General features: G+C 49.9%; 1 protein-coding gene and 1 long non-coding RNA gene across 12 annotated transcripts in view; one reads left to right on the top strand and one right to left on the bottom strand.

Moving 5' to 3' along the window:
- WNK2 (WNK lysine deficient protein kinase 2) overlaps positions 1-4,119 on the top strand; it is a 139,257-nt gene extending 135,138 nt beyond the window's left edge. For 6 of the 11 annotated variants that reach the window (XM_017546892.2, XM_017546891.2, XM_017546900.2 and 3 more), the window contains 2 exons: positions 1,107-1,218; positions 1,460-1,708. In XM_017546892.2, coding sequence (XP_017402381.1) covers positions 1,107-1,218; positions 1,460-1,614 — 267 coding nt within the window. In that variant the 3' untranslated portion in view covers positions 1,615-1,708. Of the gene's footprint in view, positions 1-1,106; positions 1,219-1,459; positions 2,786-3,913 lie in introns of those variants that run through there. The other 5 variants (XM_017546895.2, XM_037745142.1, XM_017546902.2 and 2 more) reach the window with 3 other exon arrangements.
- LOC119473897 lies at positions 4,041-14,279 on the bottom strand. Its single transcript, XR_005203153.1, has 2 exons — positions 13,379-14,279; positions 4,041-9,488 (listed from the first exon to the last, which is right to left on the bottom strand). It is a non-coding gene; the product is annotated as an uncharacterized LOC119473897 (long non-coding RNA).
- Between the last annotated feature and the right edge of the window lie 2,526 nt (positions 14,280-16,805).

The raw sequence follows: 16,805 nt of genomic DNA, 5'->3' as shown, positions 1-16,805 counted from the left end.
TGCAAGCTAGCCCACTGGGATTTTGATGGGTACTGTATTCGTTCGTTGATTAGCTGCTGAGATTTGCCATTTGAACAGCGTGACTGTTCTGTGAAGGTGGTGTCTCCATTTACTAGCATCTTGTTTGTTTCTCTGCAGTGTAGAGATGTTTTCATTAAATTTATCCCTAGGTAGCTGACGTTTTGGAATGCTATTATAAATGTTATTCTTTAAATTTCATTTTCCAGCTTCCTGTTGCTAGAATATAAAAATGTGGTTGATACTCATACCTCATATCCGGCGACTGTGCTAAATTTGCCGAGTTCTAGAAATTGGTTTGTCCGTTCTTGTGGGTTTTCGGCACACACAGTCTTGTCATCTGCAAGAGGCCAGTTCTCCTTCTCTCTGTCCAGTCTGCGTGGTTGTCCCCTTTTTCTGCCCTCCTGGAGATCACCACAGTGTCAACTGGAAGCACAGATGCACTTTGGGGAGGTGTTGGACATTTTGCCGTGGGCCGGGGCTCAGCTGTCAGTTCCATAGATGCCCTTCCAGTTGAGGAGGCTCCTCCAGCGCCTGATTTCCAGGAAGGGGCGTGGAAGTTGTGGAGTGCTCCCCCTGCCCTTGTGGAGAGCCCCAGTGGGGCCCTCCCTGGAGTGGAGAGGAGTGACTCCCCGTGGCCGGCAGCCTGGCCTTCCCGGGGCCACACCCCGCGTGTGGCTTCTCCCTGGGCTGGGAGAGTGGAAGGCTGCATTGCCGCCGCCTCCCTGCACACTTGCTTTGCCCAGGCCCTGGGGCTCTGCTCCTGCCAGGCGTGTGGGGGCGTGCATGTGCCCTCTGGGACCAGGCCCCACCAGTCCTCTTCCAAGGCCCATTTTGGCTGGTGAACACACAGGTGTGTTGCCTAGAGGCTATCAGGCCGAAGCTTGGGGAAGCAAACAAGGGAGGGTGATGCTTCCTGACCCCGCAACATCATTCTGGTGTCAGCCCTGAGAGGGTGCCTGTCACAGCAGCTTCCAGGACTGCTGTCTCCTGAGGATGGAGAAACTGTGGCATCCTGGGCACCTCGAGGGGAGGCCAACCGATTGCAGCCACGTGTACCTTCCTCTTCTCGTCTCTGTGTTTCGTAGATGACCGCACCTCAAGCAGGAGTGGGGATGCCACGTCTGCCCCCAGTGCCCGGCCCTCTGTCTACCACGGTCATTCCCGGAGCTGCCTCGGCCCTGCCCGTGCCCACACCAGGTACTGCCCTCTCCAGCCTCCCAGCCCCACCCTGTGCGCTGTTTCTGGGTCAGTACGGAGGCCTGCCCACAGCTCCAGTGTCCTGGGGGCCCTGGGCAGGCCAGGTGGGCCAGCCGGGGGCACAGGGCAGCTGGAGCCCCCCCCAGGTGCCCGTGCTGCCAGTCTTCTTGCGGCCACCTGTGGTCAGCATGCCCGGCCCCCGGCTGTGGATCACGTAGCATTCTGCCCTGTCCCTTGCCAGATGGCGCCCTCGGAACCGCCCGGAGAAGCCAGGTGTGGTTTGGCCTCCAAGTCCCCCCCACCTCCTGCTGTGGGCACAGCACCCAGCCACGAGGGGGACGGCAGGTGGGCAGCAAGACTGCTTCCTTTGCGGCTTCAGACCCCGTTCGCTCCTAGGTTCCTGTGGTCCACACGCCGCCTCCACACTCTCTCCCTATACTTGAGTTGATGGTTAGAACCTTGTCACCACCCTGCAGAAGTACAGTGCCTTGAATGCCAGCTTTTCTGTTCCCTGATGAAAAGATAATGTTAAAAAACTTTATTGGAAAAGGTTTCATTTGCAATTGGCTTGTGCATTGATAATCTTTATTTACTGTTTTAAGTTGCAGAGATGTGAATGGTTTACAGATCTGAAGCTGAAGTTCAAACTTTGGTTTTCTGTTGTAAATGCCTTTTTAAAACCCTGAACTAGCCTCCTTCAGTACAGCAGAGCTTCCAGTGCTAGGTGAGCCCTGCCTTGTCCTCAGGAGAGCGCGGGTTCCCTGGGCTTAGCCAGGGGCTGAGAGACCGCGGGACACCAGGGCAGGGCACACTGCGGAGCTGCTCCCTCAGTGGGGAATGTCAGCCTCTGCTGGGCCATGATCCTCCAGAAAACATTAGGTGAGCAGACGTGCCCTCGGCGCCAGTGGGCTGCTGTGAGCGAGGATAGGGTGTGTGCTGGGCATACAGACTCCTGCTGCCCGCCCACCCTGTGGAGACAAGCGTGGCTCCTTCAGCTGGAGGGGCTGTCCTCTCTCCTGCCCACTTCCCTCCCTTCTCCATGACTTCATGGAGGCCTATGGCTCTGCTCACCCTGGCACACAGACCGCTCTCCCATCCACTCCTAAGGCTGCCCTGAGGAGGGCAGGGTCATTCTTCTGGAGATTTCAGTGGGACTCATCCCCAGCGGGCACAACACAGCCCTTGGTGGGAGGGGAAAGCCCCAGCCCCCTCGACCTCCCGCTGGAAAGCAGACTGGTTGGGACTGCCCAGCTATGAATTGTATAGTTTCTGTACTTATTAGAACTGGGTAAATTATTTTGGTTCAAATCTATGACTCCATCAATTCAGTTAGAATTGGATTTTCTAGGTGATTATGCAGAATCTTCTGCCAGGGCACCATGCTGTCGTAAGAGATTTCTGTTCTCTGTACCGGCCCCCTTGCCCTGTCCCTTGAGTGAAATGGGGGCTGCCCTCATCTGTCCCCCTTGCCTGTGAATCCCTTCCTCATACACGGTGGTCAGTGGCACGGAATCCCCAAGAGATTGTATATCTGAAGGAGAAAAATAAACACTTTTGCTCAAAAACAGTGTGAAACAACATTTTTCTTACCCTCTGTCCATGTGAAATCCAAACCAGCCAGCCTCCTAGGGAGCACAGGAGTTGGGGGCCAGTTCTGGACTCAGGTGCATCCACACCTCTGGAGGAGGGTGCCGAGGGGCTGCGGGTGCTGCCAGGTGCTGGGCTGGGCTGGCCCTGGCAGGGGTCCGAGAGCAGGGGATCTGGCAGGGCTGCCTGGCCCCCAACACTGCCCCTGCTGGCTGTGGCCTGGGCCCTGAGCACAGTCAGCTCTGCTGGTCCGGTTAGCTGGCTGGGCTTCCCACCGCTCTGCACCTGGTTACCCTTAGTAGTGCCTCGGGCTGTGCCCACGATGGAGGGAGCCAGCCTCCTGGTCAGCTAGACACACCTGCAGCCCCTGTCTCCAGGAGGCCTGGTTTGCCTTACTTGCTGCAGCCCCTGGGGCCACCCTCTTTGCTCCAGGTGGGCGGAGCTCAGGGGAGGTGGGAGCTCCTCGGGCCGGCTTGAGCTTGCTGAGGAAGACTTGGGGCTGGGGTTGCCGTGGATTATGCAAGGGGCAGTGGCTTTCCTGGTAGGCACAGGGGCCTTAGGGAAGGTGGCCATCCAGGGTGGGAACTCACCCTGTGGGGCTCAGAGCATGGTGGCAGCCAGCCCCCACCCGCTACAGACAGCCTCGAGCTGACTGCGGTCCCTCCTGCACACGCATTGCAGGCCTCACTGTGAGCAAGTATCTCCTGCCCAGTCCACTGTCGGGGGACTGCCTTGGCCCTGGGGCCACCTCCCCACAGAGCTGCAGCGCCAGGCTTCGAGTTTCTGCATGGAGGGAGGAGGGGCGCTCATCCCAGAGCCTCCTGTTTTGGTGCTGGGGGGACGCTGTAGATGGTGCAGGAGCTGAGCACCTGTCTGGGTTTCTGACAGCTATTTAGTGCCCTGACTGGTCACACAGAGGAGGGTGGCCCAAGTGACAGAGGCCGCCAGGGCTGTGCTGAGGACAAGCCTATCTACACAGGGCGTGGGTCGCGGCAGAGCTGGCCCAGCCTTGCTGTCGGCAGCTCCTGAGAGGGCATCAGGGCCTGGTTTCAGCAAGTGGCCAGCACCACGGTGCGCCCACAGTAAGCTGCGCGGTTTTGTTTTCCAGATCCTGAGAGTGGGAAGCCTGACTGACCCCGCCCAGACACCAGGTCCACTTCACGCCGTCTAAGTGGAGAAGTGACGGACCCTCAGGGCCAGCTGCTCCTCCTGTCCAGTTCACGCTGTTTTGTAACCACTTTCTAAGCATTTTTTATTCACAATTGGAAACACAAATGTAATGCAAAAATAAAAAATATTTTGGGGCAGAAAGGACTTTGGTTTTTCAAACTCTTTCCTCTCTGGTGATGCTTGGCCAGCCAGGTGACTGGGATGTGATGGGGGTGGGGGACATTCCCAGGATGCTGGCACACTCAGGGCAGCCCTGTTCTCTGCAGGGCCCTGAAGGTGGCAGTCCCGGGGAGGCTGATCTCCCATTTCCCCCTGATGCCACCTGGCATGGACTTGGGGTCCTGGGTGCCTCCTGGCCTTTGCTTACAGAGCTCCATGAGGTAGGCCTTCCCTCTGGGGAAGGCTTGAAGTTACCCACCACCCACACGCCCACCCCCCTGGTACCCTCCTTCCAGAATTCACCTGTACCAGCAGGGAAGGCACCAGTGGCCTACAGCCAGAGACCTCTGGCTGTGGGGTGGCAGGTCCAAGACCACCAGCTCCTTGGAGGGCTGCATTCCCCCACTCGTGGGAGGGCTCCAAAATGTGAGAAACGAGGAATGTTGGCATGGCTTCACCAAGGAAACGTGCCGTGGTGAGGTCCCCACACCCTAGCCTGGCCAGCAGGCACAGGGCCTTATGCTGGGTCTAGAGGTCTAGGGAGAATTTGGGGTCCCATGCATCACAATGAAAAAAACATTGCATCTTTATTTTCATTAATGTCTAACTGCAATTTAGCATTTCCTCCATTAACAGCACCAGGACTTCATCACCACCAGACACCAGAGACGCTGCTGTGCCATGTCATTTACATCCATGACACAATGCCCTCCCTGAGATGTGAAACCAGCCAGCTGGCTGATAGAGCGGTGCTGCCCGCCCGTCTCAGACATGAGTCTTCAGGGCATGGCGACATTGCTTCCCACCGGGAGTGTCAGGGATGCCATCCTGGTATGTGCAGGTGGCCTCGGAGCCCTGACTCTTCGCCGTGTGATCAGCAGGGTAGGCCTCCTCCAAGCCTCAGCCGGGAGCAGGGACAGCATGGCCCTAGGAACATGGCTTCTCTCGGTCTTATTTTGTGTTCTCTTCTGTTGATCGCTCATGCGACTTGTTTTCTGTGGACCATGGTAATGCTACCATAGTCGCCAGGCTGGAGTGCAGTGGCAGGATCTCAGCTCACTGCACCATCTGCTTCCTGGGTTCAAGCGATTCTCCTGCCTCAGTCTCCCGAGTAGCTGGGATTACAGATGCATGCCACCACACCCAGCTAATTTTTGTCTTTTTAGTAGAGACGGGGTTTCACCATGAACTCCTGACCTCGTGATCTGCCTGCCTCAGCCTCCCAAAGTGCCAGCTGGGCCGGGATTCATCCTTGACCCTCCCTGTCCTGGGCTCCCTCTTCCTCTGGGTTCTATCACAGTCTGCGTGGACTGCTCACCACAGCCCCAGAGACCTCAGCCCTCGGGGAGTTCTCCTGGGTGCATGTTATTTGTTAGGCTTGACTTCCTGAAAGCCGGGACATAAAATTTTTTGATAGCCCTGCAACTTCCAAAACAGTCGCTGAGTGCGGCTGGCGTGCACTGCACTGTGCTGATGGAGGCAGACTCTCCTCTGGGCAGATGAAGCTTCCTGTGGGTGCTTATTAGCTCTGCTCACAGCATTTCTGGGATAGAAAGGACCCTGCCAGGCCCCTCCTAGGACAGCAAGGGCAGCATCACCTGGGGCCAGCCCAAGCTCTTCCTGCAGGGTCAAAGCAGCCACGCCACAGCCTTTGCTCTCCAGTATCATTTTGCTCTTAGCTGACCCCGGCATCCAACCAGACTTCTGGTGTCCAGGATGATACCTGTGCTTCATCTCCAGGCTGAACAGCTTCAATTCTCTGAAAAGTGCTTATTACTAAAGGGCTGGTAAAGCTAGGCGTGGTGACCCATGCCTCTAATCTCAGCTTTTTGGGAGGCTGAGGCAGGAGGATTGCTTGAGGCTGGGAGGTCAAGGCCGCAGTGAGCCGTGATCACATCACTGCATGCCAGCCTGGGTGACACAGTGAGACCCTGTCTCTGAAAAAAACAAAAATAAAAAACCACCCAGAATCCTGTCTGTATTCATTAGAGAATGCAATTGAGCCTGGGCCAGGACGCCTGCCTTCCAGGTGGGTAAGGGAGTTAGCAGTGGTGGCCACTCTGTACGCTTCATGGTTGTGGTCTGTGAACTTGCCTTCATTAGACTTGCCCTTGAGAGGGGTGCAGAAGACGAGCATACCATGGGCATCACTGTGCTGGTGCTGGTTCCTGCAGTCCTATAAAGGTGTGGGGAAGAGTTCCTCACCCTGAGAGGACACTGGGCTGCCCTAGTCCAGGCTGGTGGGGAGGCAACGCTGTCCCATGCAACAACTCTGTAAAGAATCATTCACTTCTCACTAAGGTGGACAGCAGGCACCAGGGTCCTGGGCTGCGGGGGTCGGAGTTGCAGCCAGCTGGCTCTGCCTCCTGGTAAGGCTGTGTGGGCCAGGGCAGGAGGGCTTTGGAGCAACAGCACTTCCTAACAGTTGATCCTTTTGAGCCCAAGCCTTCCAAATTGGATCACCAGCTCAAAGTTCTGTGAGCTTCCAGACCCGTAAATCCACCTGCCTCTCCCCATCTCCACTGAGACTCTCAAAGTCATCTTGAAATGCCCCATGTTGTAAGACAATGTCATTCCCAAGCTTCATGGGGTCTTCCCAGATGTCAGTTTCCGAGGCTGGCATGACCAGTCATCCGGCTCGTTCTCATGTGGGACTCAGACACATCCTTGTTCTCTCATTTCCCAAATGTGGGCTGCCAAGAGCCGAGTAGATGTTTTATCTGAAATGTCCCAGAACTTCCTTCCGTCCAGTCTTCCTGCTGCAGCCTGTGCGATCTCTTCAAACAGTGGATACTCCGGTCCTGCCTCCTTGCCGGGCTCTGTCCCCTCCAGGTTTTTCCTAGCCCCTGCTCTGCTCATTCTGAGACCCACCACTAAGCAGGGCCCCTCGGGGCCCAGCTCTGTCCTCCAAGGGCCTCACGAATGACCACTTGGTGCCCGGCCTCTGCTCCAGCTTCACTTCGAGGGCAGCCTCCCCACCTCGAGGCCGGGTCAGCCTGCTGCCCCTGTGCTCCCATCTGAATGTGGCCCTTCCCTGTGGGCCTCCTGCCTCACTTCTCAGAGTGTAACGATGCACCACAGAGGCCACAGGGGATCTCATGTGTGTCCCCTTCTGTCCCCCTCCATTCTCTCCATGGCTGTCCGCCACCTGGGCGCAGAAGTCCTGTCTGTCTCACTTCCTATCCTCCTGTTCCTGTGAGGGAGGCGCTCTGCCCAATTCTGTTGAATGAGTGAGTGGAGGCTGGGGAGAGGGAAGAGGGTGTGCACATGGAGGGAGGGGTGGGCAGGGGATGCCGGAGCAGTCAGATCGCCGGCAGGGCAAGGAGCCAGGGCGAGGACACAGCCCCTGAGGAAGCTCAGGCTTAGCTGGGGGAGCCTGCGGCTGCATGGACGATCATGCTACATGGATTTCCCTTCTTGAACTGCTTTGAAATAAGAGCCAAGGACAGCACACCCTGTCAGGGAAACAGACAGTGCTGGAATTGGGTGACTTTGAGGAAGGTTCATACACAAGGGACTGTTTCCAAAAGTATGGGTGTCTGGAATTGCAATGCGTGCGGCAGTGTTGGTAGACAGAGTAATGTCCCCTCAAGGGGCCCACATCTGAAAGCCTGGTCCTGTGCATGTCACCTTCATATGGCACCAGCACCCTCGCCGATGGGACTTGACACAGGCTCTTCAGGTGGGGAGAGGCCACGATGAGCCAGGCGGGTGCACCATCATCGCAGGGTCTGTCCACGCAGGAGGGAGGGTCAGAGAAGGGGGTGTGATGGCAGCAGCAGCAGGGCTGGGAGAGCAGATGCTGAGTGGAGGCCGGGAGTGGAGAGGGGAGCAGCTCAGGGCCTTGGGCAGCCTGGGAAGTCAGAGGCGGCAAGAGGAGCCCCCAGCAGGAGCCCACCCTGCCCAGACCTTGACTTTAGCCCAGCAAGACTAATTTTTGGCTTTGTCTTCCAGCACAGGAGGTTAACAAATCCTCCTGGCTGCCTGAGGCTGCCAGGTTGGGGGTGAGACCTTAGTGCAGCAGCAGGAAACGCATGCCGGCAGGGATCTGGAGCTGTCCCCCGTCCAGCCATGACCAGCTCCAAACCTGGGGCCACCACAGGAGGGCTGGGCTAGAGGAGCCCTGAGGAACAGAGCTGTGAGTCACCCCTGCTGCCCGAGACAGAGCCAGCTGAGGCAGCTTCACAGGAAGGAGCCGGGTGGCTCAGTGCCCGGCCCTAGGCTGCTCCTGCCTTTGGTCTCCTTCTGGGATTCCCCGGGGACTGGACCCCAGTGAAGCTGGCAGGACAGGAGCCCGTGTGAGCTGTACCCCGCAGCTCACCCACACACAGCAAATGCAGAAGGACAGAGCCCGGGGGTGAAAGGACAGGCTGGTCACACCGCGGACCACAGGGTCAGGAGCTGTGAGAGGCCAGGGGCCTGTGGGCTGGAACCGGGGAGTGTGCACCCCTTCTCAAGTCTCAAGCCATGCCCCTTGGAAGGTTCCCGAGCTTTGCTCTCCATCTGAATCCTGAGAGGAACCTGCAAAGAATACAGACATCCGGCCCCGCCCAGCAGAATCTGAATAGGACCCTTGAGGGTACAGGGGAGGGGGGTGGCAGAGGGAGGCTAAGGTGGATGTCCACTGCTGCACCGATTCCTCCCCCACTGTCTTCCTAGTAGCTCGTTTCCTGGGAGAGCAACTTCCTGTCCTCACAGCATATCTGGAGACTCAAGTGTCTGACTTCACCACAACCATGCCCTTGACTCTGAGTGCAACACATGGGTTGCTTGTCTGGAATCCACGTGTGCCTGGCATCCCATGAGCTTGGCACTAGAATGGGCTTTTGCAAAGAGACTGGCAGCTGCAGTCTCCTTCTGTTCCTCAGTAAATTGGAGGGACCTGAATTCTACCCAGGCAGCTCGGCGTTCTGTTTACTCCACGTATCATTGCTTCTGCCAGGACCTTCTCAAAACATAGGTGGTGTCTATTGCCCTCAGAGATGAAGAATCATCATGATCAAAAATGTGATATTTCCACGGTGGATAAATTAGCATAATAGTGAAGTGTTTGACTTTCCTGGGGTGCATTTGGATGAAGATTGAACTCATACTGTCCACCTTGCTCATGAGTTTACATATATTTCCGCATGGCACCGTTCAGGAAGAGATTGAACTCCCCTAAGCCATCCTTCTGTGACATTGTACTTGACAATCCTAACTGGAGGGTGTTAACAGGGACAAGCAGGAGCTCCTACTAACACGGCAGACACAGGCACGACACAGGGAAACGCCCAGTGGCCCTTCATGACCCGGAGCTGGGAGCCGGGCGGCCGGTATGCATTCACCACACTCAGCCACGTGCGCGCCTCAGGCTTGACAAGCACAGGCCTTTGGTTAAAGCCTTTCTAGCACGTCAGTGTACTTCCCATTCCGAAGTGAAGGGCACTCTACATAGACAACATTCACAGCGATTCTAGCGACAGTTCTTATCCTCCCTATATCGCTCCCAGTCATTGTCCCACCTCTAAGAGGAAGGCAAGTCTCTTAGGAGTCAACAGACAAGCTTCCAAAGTCTGTCTCTCTTCCCTAAGTATCAGATTGGATTTCACTGGATCTTCTTTTGTTCACAAAGATGTAGAACAATTTTCCAAGAAGTGTTATGTTTCTAAACTTTAAGATTTTTAATTTTCAAGAAACAAATATTTATATCCATATAACTATGTATATGTATACATATAACTATGTATAACTATGTGTATAACCATACTACTATAACCAATGATATACTCTTGATGACATTTCAACATATTCCAAAAGGAAACTTTGAGTCCATTTTACATTCAGTAAGTTAATATTAAACTACGTGGCACATCAAAAGCTTTAAATTAATAATGTGTGTTTCAGATGATACAAATCATGTCAAGGGTATGTCTAATTTATGAACTAACAACTTAAAATACTACAGTTGAGTAGGTATGAGTTCCTTGCAGTAAACAAGTTATTACAAAGAGTATTATTATAAAGGATATATGCTATGCCAAGCAATAACAAGATACTGTCGATGTGGTCGCAAGCTAGTTATAGTAAAGTGAAAAAAATGCTCTTGAGACCTCTTCTGTGTCATGATTTACCATAATTCTGAAGCAAAGTGTTTATGGCTGCTATTAAAATTAAAATTAAAGGGGATAAATAAAACACCCTGAAATTTGAATGAAAACTAAAAAGAAAAAAGTGTATGAGCTGTCATACAGTGTTTATATTTTCCTAGGATGTTAGATGTTACTAAAAACTAAATCTCAAAAATATTTAAATAGTCTGAAAAATAAAGATCTATTTAGATTACGCTTTTGGAAAACTTCAGAACATTATCAAGAATTTAGTAAAGGGCTCTTTTTATCATAACACTGATTCAACTATCCGGTCAAATCACTCATTAGTCTTGTAGGTAGTCTTTAAGGAAAGGAATATGATGGCATGTTCAATCTTCTTAAGTCAAATCAGCACAAAGACATTAAATCACATTAGAGTTTTTTTTGTTTTGTTTTGTTTGTTTTTTTAAATAGAGATGGGGTTTCCCTCTGTTGCCCAGACTGGAGTATAGTTAGTAGGATGACAGCTTCCTGAAGCTTCAACCTCCCGGGCTCAAGCTCTCCTCCCACTTCAGCCTCCTGAATAGCTGACTACAAGCTCGCAGCATCACTCTGGGCTTACTTTCCTTTTTGTAGATGCAGGTCCTTGCTATGATGCCCAGGCTGGTCTCAAACTCCCTGCCTCAAGCAATCTGCCTACCTTGGCCTCCCAAAATGTTGGGACAGATGTGAGCCACCACACCTGGCCTAGAAACGTCTTACTTGCAGAAGGTTCTGTGGGAAGTAAAGAAGTTCCTGTTTAAAGTTTCCTTTCTTGTTAAAAAATAAGCGTGCTAATAACTCTTCGTTAAGCCCTATCATATGTAGCTGTTAAACATGCCATGCTTACAGGCATGTAGTACATTCCAGGTCCTTGTACTTTAACCAAAATATCTGTGCTGGATGTGCTCATAGGCATGTCCCAGCTCTCCATTGCTTTTACATGTTTAAAAAAGTTTTAAGTTATTAGTCAATCGAGTTTTAGTTTAAATTGTGAGATCTGGCTCCAGCCAGCAGAGATCAGACACAGCAGTAAGGATGACCCCAAATGCTAAGGAATAAATATGTCTGCTCTCCTTTGTATTTTTTTTTTTTTTTTTTGAGACGGAGTTTCACTCATGTTACCCAGGCTGGAGTGCAATGGCATGATCTCGGCTCACCGCAACCTCCGCCTCCTGGGTTCAGGCAATTCTCCTGCCTCAGCCTCCTGAGTAGCTGGGATTACAGGCACGCGCCACCATGCCCAGCTAATTTTTTGTATTTTTAGTAGAGACGGGGTTTCACCATGTTGACCAAGATGGTCTCGATCTATTGACCTCGTGATCCACCCGCCTCGGCCTCCCAAAGTGCTGGGATTACAGGCTTGAGCCACCGCACCCGGCCGACCCTTTGTACGTTTTATTCTTGTGGCAAGATGGCTAGCAAGGGTACCCTTCCTGCAGTTCAGGAAGTAAAAATGGTGTTGCTGAAAGATCCTTTGTCTCAGTGCTGATTTTTCTTTGTAGCACTGAGCATCTGCTTCCAACAGGTTCCAAAATGGCTAATCACAGATTTTTGGCATACTTAAATTAGTTCAAAAACCTAAAACCTCTTCTTTTAAATCATTGATTTAAATGTATTGATGTGAGTAAGCATCACCCACCAAACAAGGAAACAACACAGATGGTGAAGCTCAGGTACCTTTTATTCACCCATCCTTTTTAGATCACTTGCTAGACGCTGATGACAAGCTCTATCATTTTACAAACTGTATGATGGTCAACTACAACCTACAACAATTAAATATTCCTGGGGCCAAGCACCATGGCTTGTGCCTGTAAATGCAGCAATTTGGGCGGCCAAGGTGGGCAGACCACTTGAGGTCAGGAGTTCAAAACCAGCCTGGCCAACATGGTGAAACCCTGTCTCTACTAAACACACACACACACACACACACACACACACACACACACACACACACACGTAGCTGGGTGTGGTGGTGGGTGCCTGTAATCCCAGCTACTTGGAAGGCTGAGGCAGGAGAATTGCTTGAACCTGGAGGCAGAGGTTGCAGTGAACTGAGATTGTACCACTGCACTCCAGCCTGGGTGAGTGAGACTGTATCTAAAAAAAAAAAAAAAAAAATCCCCAAATTTCCTCTATTTTACCTTCACTGTCTAATTTCAGCACAGGATAGTGAGATTTCAGTCCTCTTCACCATCCATTTTGCTAATACAGTGTATAAGATACATTCTACAAGAAAACTTTACAGCAGCTGAAATAAATAGCAGCATTCGGTTTATTCCAATTCTGAAATTAGTTCACCAAGGGAAAAAAAGAATCAAATACAATGTATTTGATTTAACTGAAAATCCAGAAATGCCACATTCTCAGACATTGTCTTACCACTCATCATGATTTCAAATTTTATGCTATTACTTGAATAAATTTTGCTATTTTGGAATTTAAAAACCTTTTATTATTCTGATAGCATGAGTTAGTTGTTCACCAACTACTTTTTCTTAAAGGTCAGTGAATGGTGAAAGGCATAGTTCATAGAAAATATAAAATATCTTGTGTTGCACTTTCAAATTTTAGAGTTAGAATTTTACTATTTAACTACTTTCTATGCTAGGTAATGTCACAAACTACTTTAAAATAGTTACATATAACATATAAACATTCTGGAAACATAGGCTATATGTATAACTAACACCCATGGGTGTGGAAAAAATACCATTCACTCCCAGTATCATATGCAATAAAAGAACTGCTTACTAACCCATTTACAAGGGCACATTAGCATTCTTTTTGCTTTTGGCTCAGGCTCTTTTTAATGAATGCCCACAATTACTAAGTGCTACTGTGGCAAACTCTACTCTTCCAAGACTCCACAGAGACAATCAGCATCACATTTTATTAATAATTCCAAAGGCCATAAAAAAAGTACGTTGTAGGAAAATATAACTTTCAGCCAAAGCCACTTACTCTGATGCTGCCAACCTGTGCATCAGCTGTTCTTGGAGGCACAGCTAGTTAGACACTATACCATTCCTCCAGATGATGTAATCTTAAGGAATTTAGCAATTATGTGACTTACTAACATAAGACAGTATTTACCAACATGACCAGACCAACTGAAAAGGCCTTCTCACCTACTCCTGCAGTCTTCCTGGAATTCAGACACGCCATGTAAGAGAACAGGTGTTGAAAGTTCTGCTGTCACTTCAAAGACAATAATCACAACAATAAATGCAAAGGATAATGTACTAGAAACCGAGAAAATCTCAGCCTAAGGTATGAACATGTTCAAATAAAAATACAACTGCATTCTAACCATACAGCAACTAAAAGAACCACTGCAGAAATGGTTATGAGGCTTTATGACAGCAAAAGCAAACGAAGCGGTGAAAACATACTAACCATTAAGAAATAAGGACAAAGAAGGTGTTGAGGGAAAGAAGCACAGAAAAAAGCTTATCCCTGAAAGAAAATCTGTTGACTAAAAAAATCTGTTCTAAATACATAGTTTAAACATTTCTATTATAACACACTGTCCATTTGGGAGATCTACAAAAACATTTCCTTGAAAAATTACCGTGACTTCAACTATATTTTTAAAAAGCCTTGACACTTGGAAAAGACTATAAAAATTAGAATAACTTGTCTCTTTATTTTTTTAGAAATATTCTATTTAAAAGTCGGCCAACAATAGGAACTTCACAATTGCACAACAGAGAAAGTAAATGCATAATATTCAGCGGCCATGGTGTGTTTCCCCAGCTACTAGAACATTCTGTGACTTACACCATCTACCCGGAACCATTCACCACATCTCCATTCACACGGTGGCTCAAATAGAGTTCCTGTGTTCGTCCCACAATAAACCTCGGTAATTCATACATCACAGTAGTTGTTACCATCTGTTAACAGAAAAAAAGAATGCGTCTTCATATGTAAGCTGGATTTCTTGTAGGCACAAATAGCCTGTTTTACCAGGCTGGGGTGCAGTGGCATGATCTCGGCTCACCGCAACCTCTGTCTCCCAGATTCAAGTGATTCCCCTGCCTCAGCCTCCTGAGTAGCTGGGACTACGGGCGTGTGCCACCACGCCCAACTAATTTTTTGTATTTTAGTAGAAACGGGGTTTCACCATGTTGGCCAGGATGGTCTCGATATCCTGACCTCATGATCTGCCCGCCTCGGCCTCCCAAAGTGCTGGGATTACAGGCATAAACCACCGTGCCTGGCCGCCTCTCTCTTTTAATTTGCGTATCTACACCACTGATGTTTAATTATTGATATATGTAGATTAAGAGCTACTTACTATATTTGTTACCGTGTTCCATTCTTTCTTCATGTCTTCCATTCTTGTTCTTCTTTCTCTTGTTTCAGTTGAGCACTTTATATGATTTTGCGTTTTCTCTTTTCCAGGGGTGGGGCGGTGGGCACAGGTTTTATAGTCCAATTATTAGTTCTCAGTGTTATGAGTCTCTGGGCTGTGATCTTCACATGTGATTTTCATTCCCGGCCCTGCTTAGCTGGGACAGGATGGCTACGGGGAGCTGGAGTTGGGTGTTTCCTTTCCTCCAGATTCATTAGGCGCTAGTGAAACCCAGTAGGTTAGGCTCTGGTTAGGTAGTTTCTCCTGAGAGGAGGCCTTGTTAAGAACAGAGTGTTCTGGCTGAGAATGGTGGCACATTGCCTGTAATCCCAGCTACTCAGGAGGCTGAGGCAGGAGAACTGTTTGAACCCAGGAGGTGGAGGCTGCAGTGAGCCAAGATCACGTCACTGCACTCCAGCCTGGGTGATGGAGCAAGACTCTGTCTCAAAAAAAGAAAAAAAAGCATTCTGTCACATTTTAAAATAATTATCTTTTCCTTCCCCATGCTGGAGGTACGAGGGATTTTTCTCCAATATTTACTGTGAGAACTCGGTGGAGATCTAGCAGGTAAAACGCACAAAAGCATGTGCAACCCCCATGACCAGGCCCTCTGGAGTCTTCAACTCTCAGGTTTGTCCACGTTGAGCCTCCAGCAATCCATCAATTACAGTGTAGGTTTCCTTGCACCCACACTGGTTCTTGCAGAGGTTTCTACTATTGGGCTTCTGCTCTACTACATACAACGCATTCAACCCTCTAGAACCTTGCAGGAAATCATGAACACTGTTCCTACTTGGCACGTGTGGACACATAAATCCAAGTCACTCCCCTGCACCTGCAGGATTCCTGTGATCGAGCGTTTGATCCCAAGTCAAATGCTAGTTTCTGACCCCAAAGCTTTCAGGAACAAGCACCCTTGTCTCCTCTGCCTTCGTTCATCTCAAGTCTACCATGCCATAAACAGGGCGTGCATCCCTGGGTGGCAGTGAGCCCTTCAGTAACCTCTGCCCTCGGCTGACAGACATTCGGTCCCATTTTACAGATGCACTGCGCATACATTATAATAAAAGTGGAAGCAGATTCAAGGAAATGAAGTTTCTGCTAAGTCACACAGCTTGAATCCAATCTTCTGATGATAGGCTGTACCCTGCATTCTTCACGACACTCCATACCACAAGGATGGCAAAACACTAGACTCTGAGCAGGTCAAATTCCAGTGGAGAAACAGAAAACAGTAAAGATGCTGTATCGGGGATAAAGGCAATATTGCAAGAGGTCCCAGGGAGGCCAGATGCTCAGAGCTCCAAAAACCTGACCAGAACCCTTAGAGACAGGTAGGAGATTCATACACAGAAAAGACAGGACATGCTCAGGCATTCCTACTTGCTCCAAGTTCAGCTCATCCTAACAAAGACAACTTGCCAAATTAGATGGGCAACTTGCATTCTTCTCAATCCCTCCACGCTGGAGGAACAAGCATCTCAACTGAGATGTGTCCCGGTCACCACCCACGTCCCCAAGTCGGCACCTCGACCAGGTTTCCACATCTCCATCACTAGCACTGAACTGCTGGACTCATAAGGCTGACTTCTTTTGCTTTTTGTCTTATTTCTTACCTGTGTTTCAGAGTTCAGAAAGAACATTTCTTACTAAGATGAAAACTGTACTGTACAGACACTTCGATCTTGCTGACACGAGTCACATTTTACAACAAAATGCACATGCCTTAGAATTCCAGCGTGTGAGGGCTGCCAAGACCATCTAGCAGTTCTCAAACTGCAGTGTACTAAAGACTGACTGAGATGCTTAATAAAAATGCAAATGTGGGGGCCCCAACCCAGAGATTCTGATTCAATGGGTACTCAATAGACTATCTTGCTAGAAATCAATGTAAAACTTTGAATATTCAATTGCAACTCTTCACTTCATTTTAGAGTCTTAGCATTGCACACCCAGCAAATAAACATTTATTAATTTTATACTTCTCTGCACATATAGTGAATAAACATTTATTAATGTTATATGTCTCTGCCATAAACAGGGTGTGCATCCTTGGGTGGCAGTAAGCCCTTCGGTAACCTCTGCCCTGAGTCAACAGATATCCATTCCCATCTTACAGATGGACAAGGGACAGAGAGGAAAGATCACCTGCTTCAGGTGACACACCAGGTAAGAACTTGCACGGAAACTGACAACTA

The sequence above is a fragment of the Cebus imitator genome, unplaced genomic scaffold, assembly GCF_001604975.1.
Source record: "Cebus imitator isolate Cc_AM_T3 unplaced genomic scaffold, Cebus_imitator-1.0 Scaffold192, whole genome shotgun sequence".
NCBI lineage: Eukaryota > Metazoa > Chordata > Mammalia > Primates > Cebidae > Cebus > Cebus imitator.
This window is presented reverse-complemented; position numbering and strand designations above follow the sequence as displayed.